The 22,862-nt window shown below is 49.8% G+C and overlaps 1 protein-coding gene across 1 annotated transcript in view; it reads left to right on the top strand.

Annotated features, from left to right (window-relative positions):
• Window positions 1-21,440, top strand: part of RNF11 (ring finger protein 11) — a 31,145-nt gene extending 9,705 nt beyond the window's left edge. Inside the window, exons 2-3 of the mRNA XM_082054096.1 lie at window positions 19,462-19,631; window positions 20,276-21,440. Coding sequence (XP_081910222.1) covers window positions 19,462-19,631; window positions 20,276-20,447 — 342 coding nt within the window. The 3' untranslated portion in view covers window positions 20,448-21,440. The remainder of the gene's footprint in view (window positions 1-19,461; window positions 19,632-20,275) is intronic.
• The last annotated feature ends 1,422 nt before the right edge of the window (window positions 21,441-22,862 follow it).

Here is a 22,862-nt window from a genome sequence, read left to right as displayed (position 1 = left end):
GTTCCTTGTGGTTTAGGTATTATGGTTTGCATTGCAGTTGCATCCATGTACCTTCAACCTAGCTCATGAAATATGACCAAGTCACTGCCACAGTCTCTGCTTCAGAGTTCTGTAGAGTTATGTCGATATATTTGGAAACCTCGGGGCAGTTGCAGATCACCCCACGGGGAGTGGCATCCTTAAAAGTACATTGCCCTTCTTGGAAGGAAACAATATAACTTTTAAAATCCGAGCAAAAATACTTGATTTAACTGTTAATTCTTTTCTAGGTGAATGTTTTTCTCCTCTGGGTTCCTGGGTCTCTGATGTTGTATGGGCTGTTTTTACAGTGCTCACAAGAACTAATAAAGTCCCTCCTGTACTCACTAAATTCGGAATACAGGTCCATACCCCTACTTGAAAATGTTCAGGGCTCTGCAAATCAGAAACTGGTAAGCAGCACCATGTAGGCAGTGTTGCTCTAAGGCCTGTCCTGAGCCAAGAGCGCTGCTCTGCCTGCCCTGATGGGGCGCAGCTCGTTAGCCAACGGCATCAATGTCTGAACGTCAGTTCTTAGAAATTCCGGAGAGTTTAAGTCGTATTTATTTTATTGTGTGGCTAAACTTACCGAAGAGTGCCCATTTCTTTTGTAAATGTAGCGGGTTTCTTCATTTACAGTAGATGGAGTCAGGAATTCAGAGACGCAATGGTTAATGACTAATTATTTTTCTTTTAAAAAATCCTTTAGGAAAGAAAAAACACTATCCACACAAAATTTCATGCTCCAAGCAATCTTTGTTTTCCTCTACAAACTCTATTCTTGTTCAATGAGTAACTTTTTTTTCCCTACGTCCCAGATGAAGCAAGATGACCCAGATTTAGAGCTTTCTGGGGAAAAGTTCACCTTATATAAAGACACTTCAGGAGAAGCTATATATAGCTGTCACCTGCTCTAAGCTGATAAACTGAGGAGAAAAGAGCTATAGTTTTAGGCTGAGGTGGGAAAGGAGTGTGGTTTATCTTTCATTTTTCTTTTGGGGCCTGGTAAACACATCTTTCACACATGCCAGTGGATCCCAGTATGGTGAAGTCCAGACTTCCAGCTGCAGCATATAGAACTTCATGTCTCTGTGTCTCCTCGAGGTGCTGCAGCTGAAGAATGACCAGTTGCCTCTTGGTTTTCGGGTGAACTGGATCATGCCTTCGTGCGGGCAGGAGTTTCTGCACTGGACTCTGAACATGGTATTCTGCCATCAGCGTGTTCTTCGGCCTGCTCGGGTCACGCAGATGGAGATTCCTCCACGCCGCACTGCTGGTGTGGTGGGTTTTTTTATTGGATAGCAAAAACTGGGAAAATGGTAGTAACGAATATGTGACAGATGCTACCAAACAGGCTGTCAGTATTGAGAGATGAGACAAAGGTTTCCACCTCAGGGTAACACGTCCAAGGGTGAGGAGTGCTGTAGGCTGAGGGAGGTTTGTTCCTTTGTCAGTGTAAGGTATCCTGGTGTGGTTGGTTTTTGTTTTTTAAATACAGGGGAGTTTATCTGAGTCAGTGCATCAGCAGCTTGAGCTATTGGGGCTTCCGCAGCCTTTCTGGGCAGAGAAGGGAACTTTCTGTGTCCCTAGAGAAAGTGCCGCTGCCCAAGGACACCATATGCTCCTGTCCTGGGGCCTTCAGCACAGCAGGGGCGGGTGCCTGGGGAGCCTGTCGGTGCTCATGTGTTGTGTGTACACCTCTGGCATACGGGGCAACCAGCATCTGCGTCTGTTTGACTTGATTTGGGGCAGGATTCTGCTCCAGCACTTACAGATCGTGGCTTTGACAGACACTGCCTGGGAGTGAAGGCAGCCGAGGCCGAAGGAGGGGCTCAGGGGCTCTCTCTGTGTTCAGTGGACCACAGGCTGAACCAGGTGAAAATGTTGTGTACCTCGTGATGTGCGTTGTGTGCCTCCGTGTTTCTGGTGCAAGGAGGTCTGACCTAACCACCCGCTGCTGCCAAAAGGGATTGCTTTGCTTTTCCCTGCTGCTCTCTGCTTGCAGCCGTGTGCTCCGCAGTCGCTTCCTGTGGCTTTGGTGCTTATGTGATGCCTCGGTGAGTCAGCTCGTACCGTTCGAGTGTCTGAAATGGGTTCTCTTGCTCTCATTTTCCTCCTGTCAGATTAGCGAACTGAACTGACTTCCTGGTGGAGAGTGGATTTATCTGCACTCTGCCATATGTATATCACATTTTACTTTGTAACATCTCTGGAAAGGTCTAGAGGTGTCAGGTATAGGATGTGTGCCATTACCACCAAGTGTTATGGGAGTTTTGGCTTCATGTTGCAATTAAGGACATACTTGGACTTAATGGCATATTAGAGCATGCACAGAATGAATACGTGATGCTGGTGTGGGCAGTGAGTGTATTTGGAAATGGTCTGTGCATGAAATGCAGTCTAAAGGTGTCATTTCTAACTTCAGTGGGGTGGTGATTTCAGCTGGAGGGATTTGCTGCTTCAGGACACATCTCTGGTGTAGATAAAGCCTCAATTCTGCTTTCCTTGATGTCTTGGTTTAAAAAAACAAACCAAACACACCAAAACATAAGAAAGTATCAGTCTGTCTACCATGATGCTTGGATGCTTTTCCTCACTATTTTCTTCTTTTAAAGAAGCTTCAGTTCGTGAGTATATTTGGTGTGTACGGTGAGGGCTTTGGGAGCCTGCTGGCGTGCAGCAGCCTGTGACGCCCCGGGGACAGCGCTGGCTGCAGCGGCGCCGTCCGTGTGCTGCGCAGCTGCTCGGCCCTCGCACAGCAGGCTGTGACACCCCGGGGACAGCGCTGGCTGCAGCGGCACCGTCCGTGTGCTGCGCTGCTGCCCGGCCCGGCCCTCGCACAGCAGGCTGTGACGCCCCGGGGACAGCGCTGGCTGCAGCGGCGCCGTCCGTGTGCTGCACTGCTGCCCGGCCCGGCCCTCGCACAGCAGGCTGTGACACCCCGGGGACAGCGCTGGCTGCAGCGGCGCCGTCCGTGTGCTGCGCTGCTGCTCGGCCCGGCCCTCGCACAGCCCTTCCCGTGGCGACTCCGTGGAGCGTTTCCAAAGCCCAGAGGCGCTCGGCCTTGTCACCGCCTTGGACTTTGATTACCTTTGTGCCTACGTATGTGAGGACTGCCAGCGTATGTGGCTTTTGATGAAACAACCTCCCTGTTGTCTGAAACGTTTAGAGTTAAGAAATTATATATGCAAGAGCAGAAGCTGAGCTGGCCACCTCAATTTGTCTGTCCTGTTTTATGTGTTGTGGCTCCTTATTCTAGTCTGGTGTCCCTCAGGTGAGGCCACTAGTTTTATGTTGAAGCCAGACTGAGGGACAAAACCCTGTTTCAGTAAATGAACTTGAGAAGCAAATCTTGCCACTTCTTCACGCGTCTGCTTATGCAGCGTTACCAACTCCTGTCATTTCTGTGGCAGTTTTTTTCGGTACCTTTCTGTTTAGTTTTCTGAATTCAGAACCAGTAATGCTGAATGTGAGCAGTAAATACCATCTGTAAAGATGGATCTCATGAATTACGTCAGGTCAGGTGTAATTTTTGGCTTGGAGACCTAAAAGGCACAGGAGATGGGGCTGCTGGGCAGAGACCCTCTGCCGGTGGCGGGTCGGGTGAACGCCCAGCGCGTTGCCAGGGCTGCGGGACACTGGAACGCTGTAGAAATCACTTTCTGAATCAGACCGCTGCTGCCACAAACGTTTCCTTGATTTATTTGACAAAATATGCTGGCCAGGTTTCAGTTTGAATATAGTAATGCATTTCAGCCAGACAGAAATTACAATCTAAATTAGACCAATAGCTGTTGCCCTTTCTCCCTTAAAAAGACTTAGGTGACACATCAAACTGAAATAAGATACATATTTTTTAAAATCCTAGATGCAGAATGGTTACTCTGTTCCAGCAATAAAGTGGCTGTACATCAACACAGAGTGCAGTAATCCCACATATACTTGTTCACCCAAAGCGTTGCCAGTGGTGAGGCTGCCCAGTGCTACACGGGCAATACCGGTGGGTTTGTAAAGCCAGAGACTTCAGAATGTGCTAAAACTTCCAGCTAGCGTATGGTCAGTAGAATAAGCTTTATAAAGGTCTGTTTTTTTCCAGCCCTGCCTTCACTCCTGCTTCTACCCGTAGATTGTGCCATAGGAAACAGGGTTTGGCCAAGAACCTTTGTGCTTCTGCTGTAGGTGTTTTCCACCAGTGGGCTACTGAAAACGCAGCAGAGGTCAAACCAGAACTGCTAATGGAAAATTATTTTGTTCAAAAATTTATTGCCTTGTTCCTAAAGCTTTTGTTTTGTTAGTGTCCTAAACTTCCAGGTGGACATGACAGTGTCTGCAGGCATTTGTAATTGTCTCAACAAAACGAGGCTCAGAGTTAATGAGCGTTATCTTCTGTATGACAGGCTTTATTGCTAGTTACACTGCGTCATAGATTATAATAATTTGGATAACAGCCCTGTTTGGTACAGTGTTGGAAGTTGCATATTAACAAGCGTGTGAACTGGACTGTGTTCTGGTGCCTGTCAACAGGGGATGTATGGATAGTTACGCATCTGCTCAGTGAAGGTGGTGTATTTTCTGCAGGTGGTGTATGAATTTTGAAGGATGCTGGTCAGGCTTCGCCCTCACAGCTCCTACAGGGAACCTCTTTTGATCAAATCTAGATTCTTTATGGCAAACTCACACCTGTTATTCTTGTACCAAACAGATCTGTACTTGTTTTCCTGATGTTTACTCTCTTGATTTATTTAGACATCAGTGCTGTATCTCTGTCAGCCTTTGTTTTTCTAGGCTAATGCTTCTATTTTTATTTTGTTTGTTAGTGCATATGATATTCAAGCAACTTGGTTTTCCTGAAAAACAAAATCTGTCTCATCCATAGTCAGTGAAACCAAGACAAAACAAAAGCAGAAAGGAAAAAAGATTAAAGTGGAGAATATTTTAAGTGATTGAGGGGTCATTGACTGGCTGCTCAGCATCTTGCGGTGAATTTTGTCATGGTGACTGATTATGGAAGCCACAGGCAATATTTCCTTCAGGTCTGCACACCATGCACCTTCCCATGCATTGTGCCCTCTCATCGGGTAAACCATTCCAGACTGTGCTGAAGCCTTCACCGGGAACGCCGCGTTATGTGAAGTGACACAAAAAACAATCAGGACCAGGCGTGCAAGTTCTTTCAAGGATAATTTCTGTACAAAATTTCAGTGGAACAAAGACATTTTCTTTAACCTGGTCTGCCAGTCTGAAATGTCTCTGTAAGGTCCTTGACAGATGACTTTTAGCAGATTTAACTTGATGAACATTGGCGTTACTTTCGCCAAATTCATGGAGAAGCCATGCCCAGCCCTTTTCTGCCCCCAAGGAAGCATCTAGACGTGCCCGTCTCCCAACACAGCCAGTTTATTTCTGCTGTTACTATCTGATTCAAAACAACAAGTGAAAGAGCAAAAAATAGTTTGCTGCAGTGGTTTCTATTAGTGTCTTCACTGCCGGGGAGATCCATCCGTAGGAAAGGAGGTATCCAGATACAGCCGGAGCGCAGGCTCGCCGTGTTGCCTTGCCCGTGTATTCCCGAGGTGGCTCGGCAGAGCCCTGGGCGTCCCGGGCAGCGCCGCCCCGGCCGCTCCGCCGCGGGGAGACGGGCGAGCTGGTCCGGGCTCCACGGGCGGAGCTCACCCGGCCTCTCGGGACACCCTATTGAGTCCCAAGGTAACAAGGTGTATTCTAGACGAAATATCACAAATTAAACATAAGAAACTCCCAGGGTTTTCTTGATAGCTGTTTTGTTGTGGCTGTATATTCTTTATTTGACATGATACCATACTGAATACCTCCAAATTTACTGCATCAAAGGTCGGTTTTACTCCATTCCGGTGCTTTTTCGTGAGTGCGGTTTGTCTGTGTGTGTGTAAACTGTCAAAACGTATTTTTAGTGGTCATGTGGGTTGTAGAAGGACGTGGTTATTACACCCTAAACGTTAATGCAAGAGAATACGATAAATAGAAGTATTTCTTTATATCTTCATAAAGCCTGAAGGAGTGTCGGTAGCATAATGTTAATGACATGAGACTTCAATGTCTGACTCTGAGGGGCATTGAAAGTAGCACGTTCCTCACCTCTGGTAGAGTTATGATTCGGTGCAGGGCCTGAACAGTTTCCTTGTACCTATATGACTAAAGTGGAGTATTTCAAAGTCACAGGTGATGTTCAGGGGAAATGGGTGCTTTTAAATTTACAGAGATCAGCTTTATTTCCATGTGATCTTCTCCAGCCCTGACCTGCACCCTCTCTGTCGCTGCGGTGGGTGTTTGGGGTTTCTGGTGCACTTCACGCAGCGTGAAAGGTCCCTCGTTGCCTGCGGACGAGCTGAGGCTGGAGCCTGCCGGCTTTGCAGCTGCTCTCCTGCGGCCGCATCAGCGTCAAACGGGCCTTTGTCTGCCAGCCACTCAGTCCATATTCGCAAAAATGAGCTCTCTGTTTTCATCTCCTTCCTCTCAGACAGTTTTCTGTTCTGAGATTTTTGTAGCAGCCTGAGCCTTAATTCAGGCAAGTACTTAAGTAGGCGCTCAAGTGCTGCGTCCCTGACAGTGTTTGGAATTCCGGGGTAGCGGTGGGGACATTTGTAGATCTTACTGTCTGATACTTGCAGCAACGCGTTGTGGACATCTGAAGTTTTCCTTCAGAAAGCCAGTTTCAGTGTAAACAAAGCTCTTGGCACCTTCCGTGAGGGGTGTAAGCAGGGGAACGGCCTGACCAGACAGAGGCGTTTCTCCGCCCGTGGGGGCTGAACGAGGTGAGGCTGCGGGGCTGCCCCCGTGCCCCTCGCAGAGCTGGGCCCGCTGCTGGGACTGCGGGGCTGCCCCCGTGCCCCTCGCAGAGCTGGGCCCGCTGCTGGGACTGCGGGGCTGCCCCCGTGCCCCTCGCAGAGCTGGGCCCGCTGCTGGGACTGCGGGGCTGCCCCCGTGCCCCTCGCAGAGCTGGGCCCGCTGCTGGGACTGCGGGGCTGCCCCCGTGCCCCTCGCAGAGCTGGGCCCGCTGCTGGGACTGCGGGGCTGCCCCCGTGCCCCTCGCAGAGCTGGGCCCGCTGCTGGGACTGCGGGGCTGCCCCCGTGCCCCTCGCAGAGCTGGGCCCGCTGCTGGGACTGCGGGGCTGCCCCCGTGCCCCTCGCAGAGCTGGGCCCGCTGCTGGGACTGCGGGGCTGCCCCCGTGCCCCTCGCAGAGCTGGGCCCGCTGCTGGGACTGCGGGGCTGCCCCCGTGCCCCTCGCAGAGCTGGGCCCGCTGCTGGGACTGCGGGGCTGCCCCCGTGCCCCTCGCAGAGCTGGGCCCGCTGCTGGGACTGCGGGGCTGCCCCCGTGCCCCTCGCAGAGCTGGGCCCGCTGCAGCGCGCCCCTCAGCGCCCGCTGGAGAGCGCCCTGCCGAGACCAGCGCCCGCAGTCCTGGTGCAGAATCGGCACAGGCAACGTCTAAGAGGGGGGTTCAAAAGAACTAAAAGAAAAAACACGTGAACCCCCCCCAACACAAAAAACCCTGAAAATGCTGATAGACAAGTGGTGGTTGTTACAGTGAGTGATGGACGTCGTACCCTATTAATATGTGAAGCTGAATGTTTCTGGCTTGTCCTGCTTGCACCAGCAACTGGCTGGTAAAATTCAAGTAAAATGAATGTGTGTTTTCTGGTGACAGATTAAAGAAATAACCAGATGCTCATTGAACTGCCTCTATGCATTTAAAACTTTAAAATAAGTAGGAAAAACACATTCTGGAAATATTTTGCTTGTATAACCAACTCCTGTGAGAGCTATTTATGATTTTCCTACCTGTTCTTGGCACAGGCCTCTTTTCTGTTAGGAGAGGTTTGACAGTTGCATGAGGTCACACTTGGATTTGTGCCCTGTGAGCTGAAAACGCAGAGTCACTGCTCGCGAGGACAAGACTTAGCTGGAAAAAATAGAAACCTTGCCCTTGCGTTCACTGCTAATACTGCAGCGAAAAGCGGAGCTGTGTCAAGCTTTAGTGTGCCTTAATATTCATAGTCATTCCTTGCTTTTAGATACAGCACTGCTTTGAAAAAAAAACAACAAACCAACTGATTTAATAGTAATGGTTTAATGCCTGAGACATTCCTTTAAGATTAATAAACGACCAGCTGAGATGAGCCGATACCCTGACTTGGTGCCTCTGGCTGTTTACAGCTGCTGCTCATTGACTCAGAGTTGAAATAATTAATGTTATTATCAAATGACACTAAACAAACAGCCGAATTGCATTTTGTGTGTGTTCACCCTCGCTGAAGTGGTTTATGGCAGTGAGTGTGCCGCTGGGACAGGTGACCACGTCCCCACGACGTTACGCTGCAATCCCTTGTGTACAGCCCGGCAGGGCAGGCTGTCGGTACCCCTGGGTTGGAACACCACTGCCAGCTTCAGAACGTGGAAGAACTCATAGAAACCCGCATCGCTTGCCCTGGCGGAAGGAGGGAGCTGTTGGCTGGAGGGATGGTGGGGACATCCTCGCCAAGCCCAGAGACTCCAGCTACGTTTGGGGCGCCCTGGTGTATGGCGGCTGTATATGAGGCTTCATCTGTCTGTGGCTTTCTGGCAGGCTGATGCAGAAACACTCTTTTAAAAAAAGCTGTGGTTAAGCTGTTGCAAGCTGCAGCGTGATTATATCCTTTGATTGGCCTCGAGAAGCCTCCTGGCTGCCTGTGCACAGTCTGGTCCCCTGCTGTGCTGCCCAGGCTGAGCCTGCAAGTCACAGACCTGGATTCAGGGACATCCACTGTGTTAGAAATTCAGATGCTGCAAAGAAAATGAAAAAGCCTGTGGATTCGAGCGTACCACCAAACTGCCAAGGCACGGCAGCCTCCTCTGGAGCAAGTGTTCCTAACCGGGGGTGGTTTCGTTAAAAGGCAATTAAAATATTTCTAATTGAGGACAAAGTTATGATCAAGTGAAGTATAAGGCAGCCCGCTGGGTTTTGACACGAGCCCTGCTGTCGTGGGCTGCTTCACTGACACGGGCTCACAGCAGGTGCCCGCACCACCACTCTCTCTGCTTCAGGTTTTCTCGCTCTGTGGTTGCACAGACCCAGCTCGTCAGCAGCCCCATCTGCGTTGGAAGCTCCTCTGCAACAGGACGTGGACTGTTAGCACTTTTCTCCCCCAAGTCTCTCATCCTTAGTAGAGCGATGTGTTTTCTGTCCTTTCTCCGTGGCGTGGCGAGGTTTGCACCGTGTGAGCCCCGCTCTGCTGAGCCCGTGTTCGCTGCGAGGCCTCGTGGAAAGTTCTTCCTCAGGTTTGTGCTTGGCGCACCTTGCCCGGGGGATTGCCTGCTCCCTGCTCCAGGTTTGCAGAAGCCCTCGCCTGTGTATTTTGGTTGGGTAACAGACTATCTCGATAAAAAGAAATACTCTGTCCACTTTCAAGCCTCTTTTTTTTGGTGTGTTCTTACAGCTGGGCAGCTACAGAAAAGTATTTTGTGTTGTCAGGTAGGACAGTACATGGGGGCAGATGATCTTGGATCGCTTCTGTTGATCTGCCTGTTTGCTTTCGTTACCTGTTTCTTCTTATCTGAGGCTAAATTGACACCTCCCAGGAGACCATATGCTCCCAGAAGACTGTACATGGGGTTGATGTTCTCATTCTAATCGGGCTGTTCTGTCTATTTAAGCCCTATTTTAGGAACGTGGTGTATGAGGTACTTGCATTCAATAGGATGGTTTTGGGTGGGTGTTGAAACTTGTTTTAGAAAAGGCTGTTGAGTTGTGTTTTGGATGGCCCTCTTTGTCCAGGGAGGGTGGAGGCTGCTTGCCCTGTCTTTTAATGATAACACCAAGATAACACCTTACTCTGAGCCTAGAGATGAGGTCACTTCATTTTGCTGATCCTTTGATATGCTACTTACTCTATACTTCTTCTAAAATACATTCCTAGTTCTGCATCGTATTTCTCTGCTACGTGTTACTGTATTGTTATTAGTTCAAACTAGCACATTTAAATATACATATATACACATCTTCTGTTTACACACAGAAGTGCAGCCTGTATTTATACTTCAGCAGTCCTCCCCTGACGGATTGCTTGTGTCTTTGCCTTTTGTGCATTTGCATGCTTACTCCCTGTTTTGGCCCTTTCTCCCCAGCCTGTCCTCTTGGCTAATTAGGGCTGATTTCTCTAATTTGGCTACCTTGTTCCTGAAGTACTGGGAAGGGCTGTTTTTTACAATTGTTCTTAGAATTGCCTTGAAACTAACTTAATTCCTGCCAAAAGATACATTTTAGCGCCCTCGCTGTATTTTAAGTGTTTGGAGTCAGGATTTCCTGGCTGAAGTCTCTGACTGGGGTGCTTCTCCATCTTGCCCTGGGCCGCCTGTTCGCAGCTCTGCCGTGTCCGCAGCGATGGCACGGTGCGCGGTGACGGCTCCTTGGCTTGTCGTGAGGCCAGGAGCGCGTCTGGCCGGTGGGGAGCCCGCGGCAGACCCGCCTCGCGAGCCCGGCTGGGGCAGCTGCGCCCTCAACCCGGATCCCCCCAGTGGCACCTGAGGTGAGCAGGGCCTGCGTGGGCTCAGCTCAGCTACGCTGAGCCTGTGGGCTCAGTGGGGAGTTCAGGGCATAACATGTGCCCTGACTAACTCCCAGTGCGTTGCATTGCCTGTCTGAAGCCACCTATATATGTGCCTATACTCTCCATCAGGCACCTGCCTGTCCAGCAATCCATATCAAGGCCTTCATGTAAGGGACTTGCACGGACTTGTCCAAGCGTGTGATGCTTTGGGGGTTTGGGCCAAGCTTGTATCTCAGGAGGCAGAAGCACCTGTGAGCTTAAGCTCTTTTGTTTGCTGTGCCCTGGGGTGAGTCCAAGCCTCGGATGAGCGGTTTGGGTGTCTGGGACCTGTCACACGTGTGTGTTTGAGATCAGGGACAGCGGGACAGGTGTGAACAGGCCTGTTTGCTGCGCTGCCTGCGGAACCCGGCGCAGCGAGAGTCCGGGCTGCTGCAGGCTTACCCACCATGGTCAATACTCGTATTTTTAGCTGTTATCCCTTTGATTTATACTACAAACAGGTTACACTGATGGATGTTTACCCTTTCCAGAAAGTTACTATGTATCTGAAGGAAGTGTGAAGGATTCTCCTATTTCTGCGTGGACTGTTGGCGTTCTGTCAGCTTTTCCATCCTTAGCTCCTGAGTGCTTCCCCTGCCTCTTATGCTTGGATGCAGCCGCTGAAAATCATGTTGACTGGGTTCGTGGATTTGTTTGCTTGGGGTGTTCTTTATTTTTGCCTCCTATAGCCAGCAGTTCCACAGCAGTCAGTGGATGGGACAAGTAGGTTCCCTCTGTATCTTTCAGCAGAGAGATTTATTTATTTTCAGCACCTCCTGCTACAGGACCATTTTCTTCTTCCCAGAAAATGAGGGACTTTTTATTTGTTGTTAAATCTGCTCCTCGTTCCTCCAGCAGCCGTCTTGCTTGAACCGTAAGTGTGTTTGACATAGCCATAGCACCATAATAACAGTCTGTGCGTGCCAGGCGTACGAGGGGGTTTCTGCAAGATAACCACTTGGCGAAAGTAGGAGAGAGCGTGCACCGATGATGCGGGTGTGGTGGTGGCGTGTGGGTAGGACGAGCCGCACGCATGTGCTGGTTTTCTGCCGCCAGCTGCAGAAACGACTGCGAGATTTTCTCCTTACCCAGCTGATGTGCTTTGTAGTCCTTGGGCTGTACCAGTCTAGGGGGGCTGCGTTTTGTGTCCGAGTGTCCTTAATTTAACGTTTAGGGGCAACTGTTCTTACCTGGCTTTGCTCACTGCAGCAACTTGATATAAAAGCATGAAGTTTTGTACATTGTTTATGAATCTTTTCCCTTCCTATGTACAAAACAATACTATTTAAAATAATATGCTAGGAGCTGTAGTAAGAGAACTTTGTTATCTCTCAGAAATTGTGGCCTGATGCTGTCAGTGGGTCTGTCTGGATACATGGAGTCAGTTCTCTGGTGAGCAGTTTGGTCTGGGATGCGTTGGTGTCTGTGTTACCCACTTTACTGAAGCAATTCACACCCTGATGTTTGCTGGGATCACTGGAGAGAGGAACTAAGACAGGTAAAACCAACACGAAGCTGCTGAACGAGAGTTCAGTTGGTGGAACCGTACCCAAGGATATGGCCCCGGAGTCAGAGAAACCTGCCGTGCAGCCTGGGAATGTAAAAACTGTCTGGATGTGTCAGGAGATTGCGCTTCCAGGGATTAATTACTGCTTTTTAATTACTGCTTTTCCCCTACAACTGCTTCTTGCTAATCTTTTTGTATTTAGGTTCGCATTGATGTTAATTAAATTTCAGAGCAGGTGAGTCCAGAGTGGCAGGTGATTGTCACCGCCGGGTACGGCTGGGTTTGCACTGGCCAAGCGGCAAAGGGCACCGTCGACTCTTTATCTTGGCGGTGGGCAGCCAGTTTGGTTTGTGTGACAGCGCGGGTAAGAAGCCTGAAAGCAAAGTCCCTTTCTCCAGCAGCCCTTGTCGCCATCCCGGAAAGCGGCAGGCGGGACGTGTTGGGTTTGTGCCTCCCCTCCCTCTGCTCCAGCCCTATTTTCAGTAGCAACGCTGAGCTCAGGGAGCCAGAACTTGCTTTCTTTCATGGTTGCTTATGTTTTCTAACCCTCCTTAGGGAGGAATCCTGAGAAATGCAAGGACCTGGAACTCTATTTTGAAGGTGAGTGTATATTTAGCAGTGTGGTGCAATTGTTTTGAAACACGTTATTATTTATTGGGAGAGAACTACTTGGATTTTCATCTTTCTCACATAAGGGGAATCAGTCTTTGTTTGGCAGGCTTGAAAACTTGGTAAAGGATGAGTTAGTTTTGCTTAATATGGTGTTAATGTACTGTTTAATCTCTTTTCTGACTGCGTGACTGTTAAGTGAATGGTGTCTGCTGGACAGACTGTGCTCTGGATTCCAGCCTGTGCCAGAACGGCTCCCTTTGTGTGTCCAGGTCTGTCCGACCTGCTTGTCTGTCCCATCTGGTTGTCTGTCCCGGGTGTCTCCTCCGAGCAGGAGAGGTGAGAGGAGGGGATTTTTCTTACAAAAGAACTTTTTAGTGGAAGTGTTCAACTATCACAGTTATTTATACTGACTGGCCACCTGGAAGCAGAAATATAAAAGATTAGGTAACGATTTCATTACATGATGTTTTATAGCAACTGGTACTTAGCTTTCTAAACGAACTGTTCTGTATGGCAGAAAAAGGGTTTTATAGTTGGCAGGCTGCTCATAATCTAAGGATTATTAAAGTAAGCTGTAGTTGTCCTATAATGCATGTTTATAATGGTGAGTGGTTTTACATTAATACGTCTTGGGGGAGGATATTATTTCAGAATGTGCATTCACATACCGGTGGAGCTGGAGTCTTTTCATCCCCATCCGAATGGTGTTCACAGAAAGGGCCTCTGGACTGTCATCCCAGCAGGTTCCTTATGAGTAATAAAGTAGCAAAAAGAGAACATTTCATAACGTTCAGTGGGGATTTTGAGGAGGAAAAGAGGCGAGGCATTCCGACAACACATTTCAATAAGGACATTTTCATATCGAAGGGATTTCAAAAAGAGCTGTGGCAACGGCTGGCGAAATTCAAATGGAACGTTTATATCTGCATTAATTAATTAGGCACCGACCACAAGGACTGTAAGCGCGATACCTACCGGTATTTAAAAAATCTAAAAAAGACTTAGGATGAATGTAGCAAGGAAGACGTGTGTCTGCGTTGTTGGACCGAATTACCAGATGTGCTGGTGATCTGGTGTCAAAATAAACATCCCAGGGTGAGGCCCGTGGAGCACTGGATTAGATGAAGAAAATACAGCCATGGGAAGCGAGCAAAGCGGCCAGGGTGGAAAGCGGGTGCTGGGGGCAGATCCCGGGGACGGCGGTGCCGCTTTAACCTCTGCAGCTATTACACACTATGAATTATTCATCTCACCTTTGTGCATGCTGGTGCAGTTATTAAAAACAACAAACAAACAAAAGCCCTGATAACATACTGCTGCTGTGTGGCATAGGGGGATCTTAATCTTTATCCAGGGATTAAGAGTTTCTGATCTACTGCTGACCTGTTTTCAGAGTGTTACAAATTCACTGCATTTGCAAAACAAGATGCAAATGCTGTAAAACAAGAGAAAGGCAGATTTACAGTGGCATAAGTAACCAAGGTAAGTTGTATTGATGAGAAACCTCTGTAGGCCAGAACGTGCGTGGGAATCTGCGCGCAGGAGCAGCGCCCGGGCCTTGTGAGCCACGTGTGAAAACGTTCGTTTTCATGAGGCGGCAGACGCGGGCCCGCCGCGCCCGCCCCGCTCTGTCCTGCGCCCGCCCCGCTCTGTCCTGCTCCCGCGGGCCCGCCGCGCCCGCCCCGCTCTGTCCTGCGCCCGCCCCGCTCTGTCCTGCGCCCGCCCCGCTCTGTCCTGCGCCCGCCCCGCTCTGTCCTGCGCCCGCCCCGCTCTGTCCTGCTCCCGCGGGCCCGCCGCGCCCGCCCCGCTCTGTCCTGCGCCCGCCCCGCTCTGTCCTGCGCCCGCCCCGCTCTGTCCTGCGCCCGCCCCGCTCTGTCCTGCTCCCGCGGGCCCGCCGCGCCCGCCCCGCTCTGTCCTGCGCCCGCCCCGCTCTGTCCTGCTCCCGCGGGCCCGCCGCGCCCGCCCCGCTCTGTCCTGCTCCCGCCGGGGCCGGGGAGCGCCCGCCCCGCTCTGTCCTGCGCCCGCCCCGCTCTGTCCTGCTCCCGCCGGGGCCGGGGAGCGCCCGCCCCGCTCTGTCCTGCGCCCGCCGGGGCCGGGGAGCGCCCGCCCCGCTCTGTCCTGCTCCCGCCGGGGCCGGGGAGCGCCCGCCCCGCTCTGTCCTGCGCCCGCCCCGCTCTGTCCTGCTCCCGCCGGGGCCGGGGAGCGCCCGCCCCGCTCTGTCCTGCTCCCGCCGGGGCCGGGGAGCGCCCGCCCCGCTCTGTCCTGCTCCCGCCGGGGCCGGGGAGCGCCCGCCCCGCTCTGTCCTGCTCCCGCGGGTCCGCAGCGCCCGCCCCGCTCTGTCCTGCTCCCGCGGGCCCGCAGCGCCCGCCCCGCTCTGTCCTGCTCCCGCCGGGGCCGGGGAGCGCCCGCCCCGCTCTGTCCTGCTCCCGCCGGGGCCGGGGAGCGCCCGCCCCGCTCTGTCCTGCTCCCGCGGGCCCGCAGCGCCCGCCCCGCTCTGTCCTGCGCCCGCCCCGCTCTGTCCTGCGCCCGCCCCGCTCTGTCCTGCTCCCGCCGGGGCCGGGGAGCGCCCGCCCCGCTCTGTCCTGCTCCCGCGGGCCCGCCGCGCCCGCCCCGCTCTGTCCTGCTCCCGCCGGGGCCGGGGAGCACCCGCCCCGCTCTGTCCTGCTCCCGCCGGGGCCGGGGAGCGCGCGCCACCCCTGCCGGGAGCTGCAGCCCAAGTAACGCTGTTACCTGAGGGCTGAACACCGTTAGGGGGGAGTGATTGCTGTGCACAGTCAGCACAAGTTTCCGTGGCTTTCATCACCTACTTTGGGAACAAGAAAAGAGTTGTGTATCTCCAGGACTGGCCATCTCAGATGTTTCATCATTACTAAATTCATAGGGGAAAAAAATAATTGATTAAAGCAAATTAAGTGCCAGAAAGTGATTTTTATTTCATGGCCTGACACTGTTATGTGTTTTTTTTATTACTTGTTTTGGCCTTTTTAAGTTAACATGAAATTCCTTCTTAATTTGAAGTGCCTGACATCTTTATCAAATAATAAATAACACAGGCTTTGGCTAGAAGGTCAGTATTTTGTAATTTTGTCCGCAAAAACACTTTCCGTGGTAGATAACAGAAAAGTGAGACACGAGCAATAAATTCATGCTTCTCTTTGGAGTAAAATAATAATTACTTGGGTAATACGATCTTTTAATATAAATGTCCATGTAAGGGGGCCTCTAGCTACAAACGTAAGTTGACTGCAGTCTCGAATCCTCATGTCGTTACCCTTGGCTATCCAAGCTGGAGCAGGCGGGACCTTGTGTGTCCATAAATACAGTAACAGTAGCTGCGGGGTTTTGCGGAGGGTGACGGGCTGGGCTCTGCCCCTACAGGCGGCTTCAAATTAGTGTCGGGTGAGCTCAGCTTCCAAAAGCGCTTCAGAGATTTGCTGGAGGAGAACGCAGGGGATGCAGCGGCTGCTGTGGGGCCGGATGGGTGGGTGCTGGGGGCCGCTGGGGCCGCCGGTGGGTCCAGCTGAGGGAGCACTTTGCGCAGTCTGCTCCATCCCTTGCTGTGACCCTCTGGGGATGCTGGACGTCGCTTTCTCAAACTGCCAGACCAGCCTGGGCTCTTGTATTCTCAGGAATAAATAGTTTAAAATATTTTCAGAATCATACAAACATGCCTTTTTAATCTGTTGTGGGGAGAGGACTGGTTTGAAAAGGCCACTGTCGGTGTACCCCGTAATTTAAATCTCTGCAATGCGTGCAGCTGCGTTCTTCCATTTTCCTGGTATGTTTGTAGCCAGTTTCTGGGGTGCTCTGGCTTTTCACAGTAATTGCAATTTGAGATTGAAGTGCCACCAGACAGCATGTTAAGGAACCGCGCCGGATTGCGGGTATTGAGTCGTCACCGTTTTTATGTAAGTAGTGCAACTTAACGCATTTTTCGCAACACCGTGGCAGCCGCCGCCAACCCCCGGTTTTTTGGATTCACAGATACAAAGCTGCCGTGGTGAAGGACGGCACCGTTTTCACCCAGGGTTACTCGTCTGACAGGAGATCCTTGTCCAGTACGTGGAACTGTAGAAGCCCCGGCTGGCAGCGATAGGGCCGTGCCGTGCCCGGGCACGTCGGGCACGTCGCGCAGGGGGCTGGCTCCCTGGGAGGGGACCCAGACGGGCCCCAGCGTTCCCATGCGGGGCTGGTGGCGGAAAGCATTTGTGTATCCGCGGTGGGAAGGGGGCCCGGGGTCCTTCAGGTCCCCGTGTTCTCAAGGTCTCCATGGGGAAGGTGGTGCCCATGGAAGGGGCACTGCAGCGATGCAAAAAGGGGTTAAAAGTTGTGTTAATTTACTGTCCAAAACCTAACCGAAGCACTCATTGGTTGGTCAGCATGACTGAGCTCTTGTTTCAGAATTGTCCAAATGTGACAGTTCAAACTCCTAAGAGATCACTTCCCTGTCGTTACTTTTGCTATGTAATTTCTGCTGAGCTGACCGGTTTGCTGCTGCTCTGCTATAGGCATTCGCTGCCAGTTGTCACTGCTACGTTCAGATGTTCGGAGAGTTTATTGGATCTTTTTTCCTCCTCCTGTTTTTTTTCCTTTCCTTGTATTTCTGCATGATCCCGTGCAGTCACGGTTTTGCCAGGTGAGCTGTACTGAATCCATCCCCTCCTCTGCCCATGCCTGTGCTTAGTTACATTGCTCCTCTTTTTTCCAGGAGGGGAAGGAGGATGCATCATCTCTCTCCGAATACTAAGAAGTGTTCTCTCTGTCTTTGTAATAAGTGAAGGAGTACTGTCTTCTTCTTTGGACAGATTATTAAATCCACAGCAGAATAGCAACGCTCGGTGGGGGGAAGTTACTGATAGTTTGTGTTGTTAAAAGTTCTTGAAACAAAAGCAGGACGGGGCTCTCCCTGGAGCTGTTGTGTTCAGTGCAGAGGGGCTGCAGCACTTGGGATGAGAAAAAAAGGCAGCTGATCAAGAAGAAATCTCTCATTCTCTGAAATATGGTTTAGTCAGGAAATTAATGAAACCTACAGAACCACTGGCATTTTGGCTCTTGAACCTGCTCATAGTTCCTCTGAGCTCTGCTGGGCAATCAGAGGGGAAAGTCCTCGGGTAGTGAAATTAAGAGGAGACTTTGAATTTTACCCTACAGCTGAATTGTGAGTGGTAGGCACCATATTAAAAGAATTGCCAGGCAGACTTGTATCCTTTTATTAGCATTTCTGTATTTGTGATGAGCATTTCTGTAAGCGAGTTGTGCTGCCGGCGCTGCTGTGTGCTCCGCTGTCTGCCGTCTGTCTGCCGTCCGTCTGCCCGCCTGCTCTGCTCCCTAGCCGTGAAAGAGGAATTTCTTTATCAGGTTTACAGTCACGGCATTACCTGTGTTAAACCCTGTATCTGGACTTCGCCAGGTGTTGGTGGCAGCTGAATGCAGCACTAGAGCATCGCCAAAGGTCAAGAGGGAGCAGGAGAGGGGAAGGCTGTTCCTGCTGCCATAGGGACCTGCGGATGCCCACAGCGGTCGCTGCTCTGTCAGGACACACATTTCGGAAGGTGGTGGCTCTGTCCTGGACAGTAAAAGCCGATATTGTCACCATACCGGTGACGAGTGGCGGTTCGGCGATGGGTCCCTCGCGCCACGTGCTGCCGCGGCGCCCCGCTGCAGCGCGCGCTCTGCGGCTGCTGGTCCCGCAGCAGCGTCCCCCGAAGCATCAGCTCCGGCGTTTTTTCAGACAGATGAGCCGACGCTATTGCGTCACTGACACACCAGGTTTATTTTCAGAACACAGCTACAGGTTGAAGCTTTTTCTGTTGTATAAGAAGTGCCACTGAAATGGGCCTATTACAAGAAACTGTCTCCCTGTTAACAGTCGATTTATGGGTACTGGCTAATACCGTCCTAATAGTATCTCCTGTTGGTATTCATGGTATTCATGGCCAAAAAAGTGCTTTGAAAGCAAGTAAAATAAGTACCATGTTAATACAAATGTTAGTGAAAATATCTCATCTAAAGTTTGTTAGTATTGAGAAGAAGTTTCTGAGAACATGTCAGAGGAAGGACTGTGTCATACCTGCATGGTGCCTATTATTTGTTTGGGAAACACGTACTTTGAACATACAGCAGTTGAAATCCAGCTTGGGAGAACTTGTGAAATTATATTAATGTATGAGAACAAATGTAGAACTTGGATTACTTACTTAAGCTATTCCTTCTATTGTCCAGGTGACACTTTTTAAACACACAGGAATTAAATCCACAGTTCTGATTGGAGTTTGTGTGGCCCAGAACAGTTCACATAAATTTTAATTATTACAGAAACAAAAAAGCCCTTCCTTTCTAAAACTCCTAAGAATAGGTGCTGTCCTCATCTCTGCAAAGGATTCTTCCTAAATGTAAAAGAAAAAAATCTACTTCTTGTTGCAAATACTGGGGTCTCGTCCTTGGCCACTGTGGTGCTCAGTGCAGTACTCAGCAGTTCCGCAGGTGCCTGCTGGACATGCAGTTCCTGTACGAATGATTCCTGGAGCTCGAAAGATCTCGCAGAGAACAACCATGAACCGCTCCTTGCTCAGGATTCTGGCCTCGATTCTTTATCCCCTTCATTCTCAGTACAATTATAGCCCCAAAATTGCAAAGTAGGAGTGGGAGATCCTACATGTGTGGGACGACTAAGAGCAACAGTTAGCTCCACTGTGTGCACTGTAACGGCAGTATTCTGTTTCAGGAGCAGGTCCCCGTTCCTGTGTATCACCCCACGCCCAGCCAGACGCGGCTGGCGACGCAGCTGACCGAGGAGGAGCAGATCCGGATCGCGCAGCGCATCGGCCTCATCCAGCACCTCCCCAAAGGCGTCTACGACCCCGGGCGAGACGGCTCTGAGAAGAAGATCAGAGAGTAAGGGACGGGAACCTGACTGGGCTGAAGTGGCTGTTGCTTCGGTTTATGGGATTGCCCAGGGAAACCCGCTCTTGTCCTCCTGGTTTTGCCTGATCTGCAGGGCCTGTAATCTAACGTAGCTTTCTCAGAAAAATGACCTTTATCCTCACTTGTTCTCCTGTTACAGGTGAAACTTACTTTCCCAACCCATGTCATTCATGCCCTCATAGTGTGTTTTGATTCCCCCCCTTTACTCGCTCTTCACAGAGAAGTCATTTCACATTACTGCCTCACCGTTCTGGCTCCCTGTTACCGCCTCTCGCTGTGCGCCCCGAGCTGCAGTGCATGCCTGCCGCGGGCACGCTGCCCCGCCGCAGCCGCAGGCACGCTGCCCCGCCGCCGCCGCAGCCGCGGGCACGCTGCCCCGCCGCCGCCGCAGGCACGCGCTGCAAAGGGAGCGCCGAAAATAAAACCTGCTGCTTGGTGGAGTGGGCACAGGCAGAGCAAACACCTCCCACAGCACCTGCAGACAGTGCAGTTTGCTTGTCTCACACATATCCAGGAGCAGACAGTTCGTTACTTTCCATTTCCAGTGCGGTAACACCAGCTTAAATATTTGTATGGTGCTTTTTTTCTTATTTTTTCTTTCTTCTTGTCCCCAGGTGTGTCATTTGTATGATGGACTTTGTTTATGGGGACCCTATCCGATTTCTGCCATGCATGCACATTTACCACCTGGACTGTATAGATGACTGGTTGATGAGATCCTTTACCTGTCCGTCCTGCATGGAGCCGGTGGATGCAGCGCTGCTGTCCTCCTACGAGACTAACTGAGCCCGGGTTTCTGCACCGAACCTTCGAGACCATCCACGTCAATGGGTTTGATCCTTTTGTCATTCAGCCCAAAGAGCCAGGAATTAGGAATTAAGATCATGCACAAAGTACACATTTCCTAAGAAATAAAGAAAATATTCCTGAATGGCTGCAAATATTGGAAAAAAACATAGTATTTTAGAGACTATAGAAAAAGTAGGTTGTTATTTTTAATGTAAAGCCTTGACCCACCATTGTCTTTTAATGTTTGTTCTTACACCCGTATATAGGAATTGTGTAAAGTGTTACGGCAACTGTAAATGTTTAAACTGCGTGTATCTAATTTTATTAGCAGCAAGGTAAGAGTATTTTTTTCCTAAATAAAGTAACCAGTTTTGTTCTGATTCTTTTCACAAGTCCTGGCATTTGGGTCAAGGCTTTATTGAAATCTACATTTTATAACACTGGCACAAAGAAATAGTTTTAAGCTTGTTTGCACAGTTCTTTTTTCTTTTTTTCCATTGGAGATGGAATTCATTGCCTTAGGTCTTTTTAATAGTGTATTGTTATTGTTGGGCTGGCTCTATGCTTGAAAACCAGTTTATTTATAACCTGTTTAAAGTGCTATATTTTGTTTGCAGTTAGGAATACGCAGACTTCAAAGTGATCTCCTAGCTTGTAAGCAAACTGAGATGCATTATCCCTTTCCTACAAGTGATGTGGAATATGAAGACAGGAAACAAGCCCTATCGTGAAGTTATGGCTTCATGGATTTGTAGGCCTTAAACTTTGTCACAGGTTAAAAGTGGGCCAGATGGACAATAAATAGTTAAGCTACCATGACTGAAGAAAAAAAACCCAAAATTGGAACTAATGTAGTGTTAGCACTGATCACTTATTCTACTTTTTTCTCCCTAAAAATGGTTGTCTTGGATCCTAGCAAATGGATATTGCATCTCTCATTCCTGTAGTTCTGAGGTTACCAGAAGTTAAGAATAAACATACTGTATCTCAGTCTCCTGTATGGAATGTATCTGTTAAGCCCTGCTGGCTGACGCACCAGTGCACCAGAGACAAAATCAGATATGAGGAAAATACATTTTGCTCTGCACATAAATGCCAAGTTTCTATAAGCACAGCCTGTCGTAGGAGCGGTGAGGGGCACGCGGGGCTGCGCTGGCCACAACGTCCTTAGCCAACGTCTGTAGCCCACAGGCTGTGCTTAGGAGCCGGTCTGGCAGGGACTGGAGCTCTAAAGACCTTTTTTCCACTTAGCTTGTTTTTTTCTCCTCAATGCACCCTCCTTTGACTTTCACGTATCCACCAGGACGCTGACACATGGGGAAGTCAAAATGAGATGGCAATCTCAAGAAAACCACAACAAATCAGGGAGCGTTCTTGATTGGTTTTCGCATATAAGTGAGTACTTGACACAACAAGTTGTGTTGAAAGATCCAAGTACTTTGAGACTCAGAGTATTTACAAGATCAAGTTGTGCATGTTATGGATAATTTCTGAAGGGCTGTTCAGCAAAATGCAGAATCAACATGTTGATTGATTTATTACCCTGCAGCTGGCAGCAACCTGCTCTCTTGGAGGAGAACCCCAGGTAGCGTCAGGAGGACGGGAAGCGGGCTGCAGTGCCAGATTCACTCCAACTGCCACACAGTTATCGGACACAAAGTTCTGCTGAATTTGTACATACCTAGTTACAAGGATCAAAATCTGCGAAGAGAGACCTGAAGCTGTGCAATATCACTGTTCTTTTCATCATTCCATATGTGTTCGTGTCCTCCTTTTCGTCTGTTTCTTTGGGGGTTTGGTTTCTTTTTTTTTTGGTAAAATAATGTCCGCATTAAGTATCCATTTATTTTATCTTGTTAAAACTGGCAAATGAACAATTTGAAAAAACAGCATTGTCATGTTGGTATTAGTCCTTATTTATTACGAGACTTAAGAAAGATGAAGTGACCAGTTACTGAGCAGAATGCTTTTCTAGGCACTTTGTGTAGTTGAACTTTTAACACTGATTTACTGACCGGGCTAAGGGAAAACATTACTTTTATTAAAATACTTGTTAAATAGTAAAAAGGTGTGAAGGGCTGAAACTAGAGGTGATTACACAAAAACATTCCAAAAAGTTCAAATTTTAGATTAAAGACAAATGTGTAAATATAACAAATAAATCAAATGGTTTTTCAAGTTTCTAGGTGCAATGCTGTTCTGGATGATTTCTAATTCAAAAAAATTCAATGCCAAATAATGTGTAACCTGAATTTTAGCTGGAGTTGTGAAACCAGATCCGTGTTTTAATCCCACCATCTGTAAGATGCAGAGAGTATTTGCCTCCTGTCTCAGAGATGTCTAATAAATCACTGACGGTTCAGCCACGGGACCGTCCATTCCAGCCCAGCCGGTTCCTCCCCCAGTCCGGTG

The sequence above is a fragment of the Streptopelia decaocto genome (assembly GCF_964273445.1).
Source record: "Streptopelia decaocto genome assembly, chromosome: 5".
Classification (NCBI taxonomy): Eukaryota; Metazoa; Chordata; class Aves; order Columbiformes; family Columbidae; genus Streptopelia; species Streptopelia decaocto.
The sequence above is the reverse complement of the archived record's forward strand: the minus strand, read 5'-3'. Positions and strand labels throughout refer to the sequence as shown.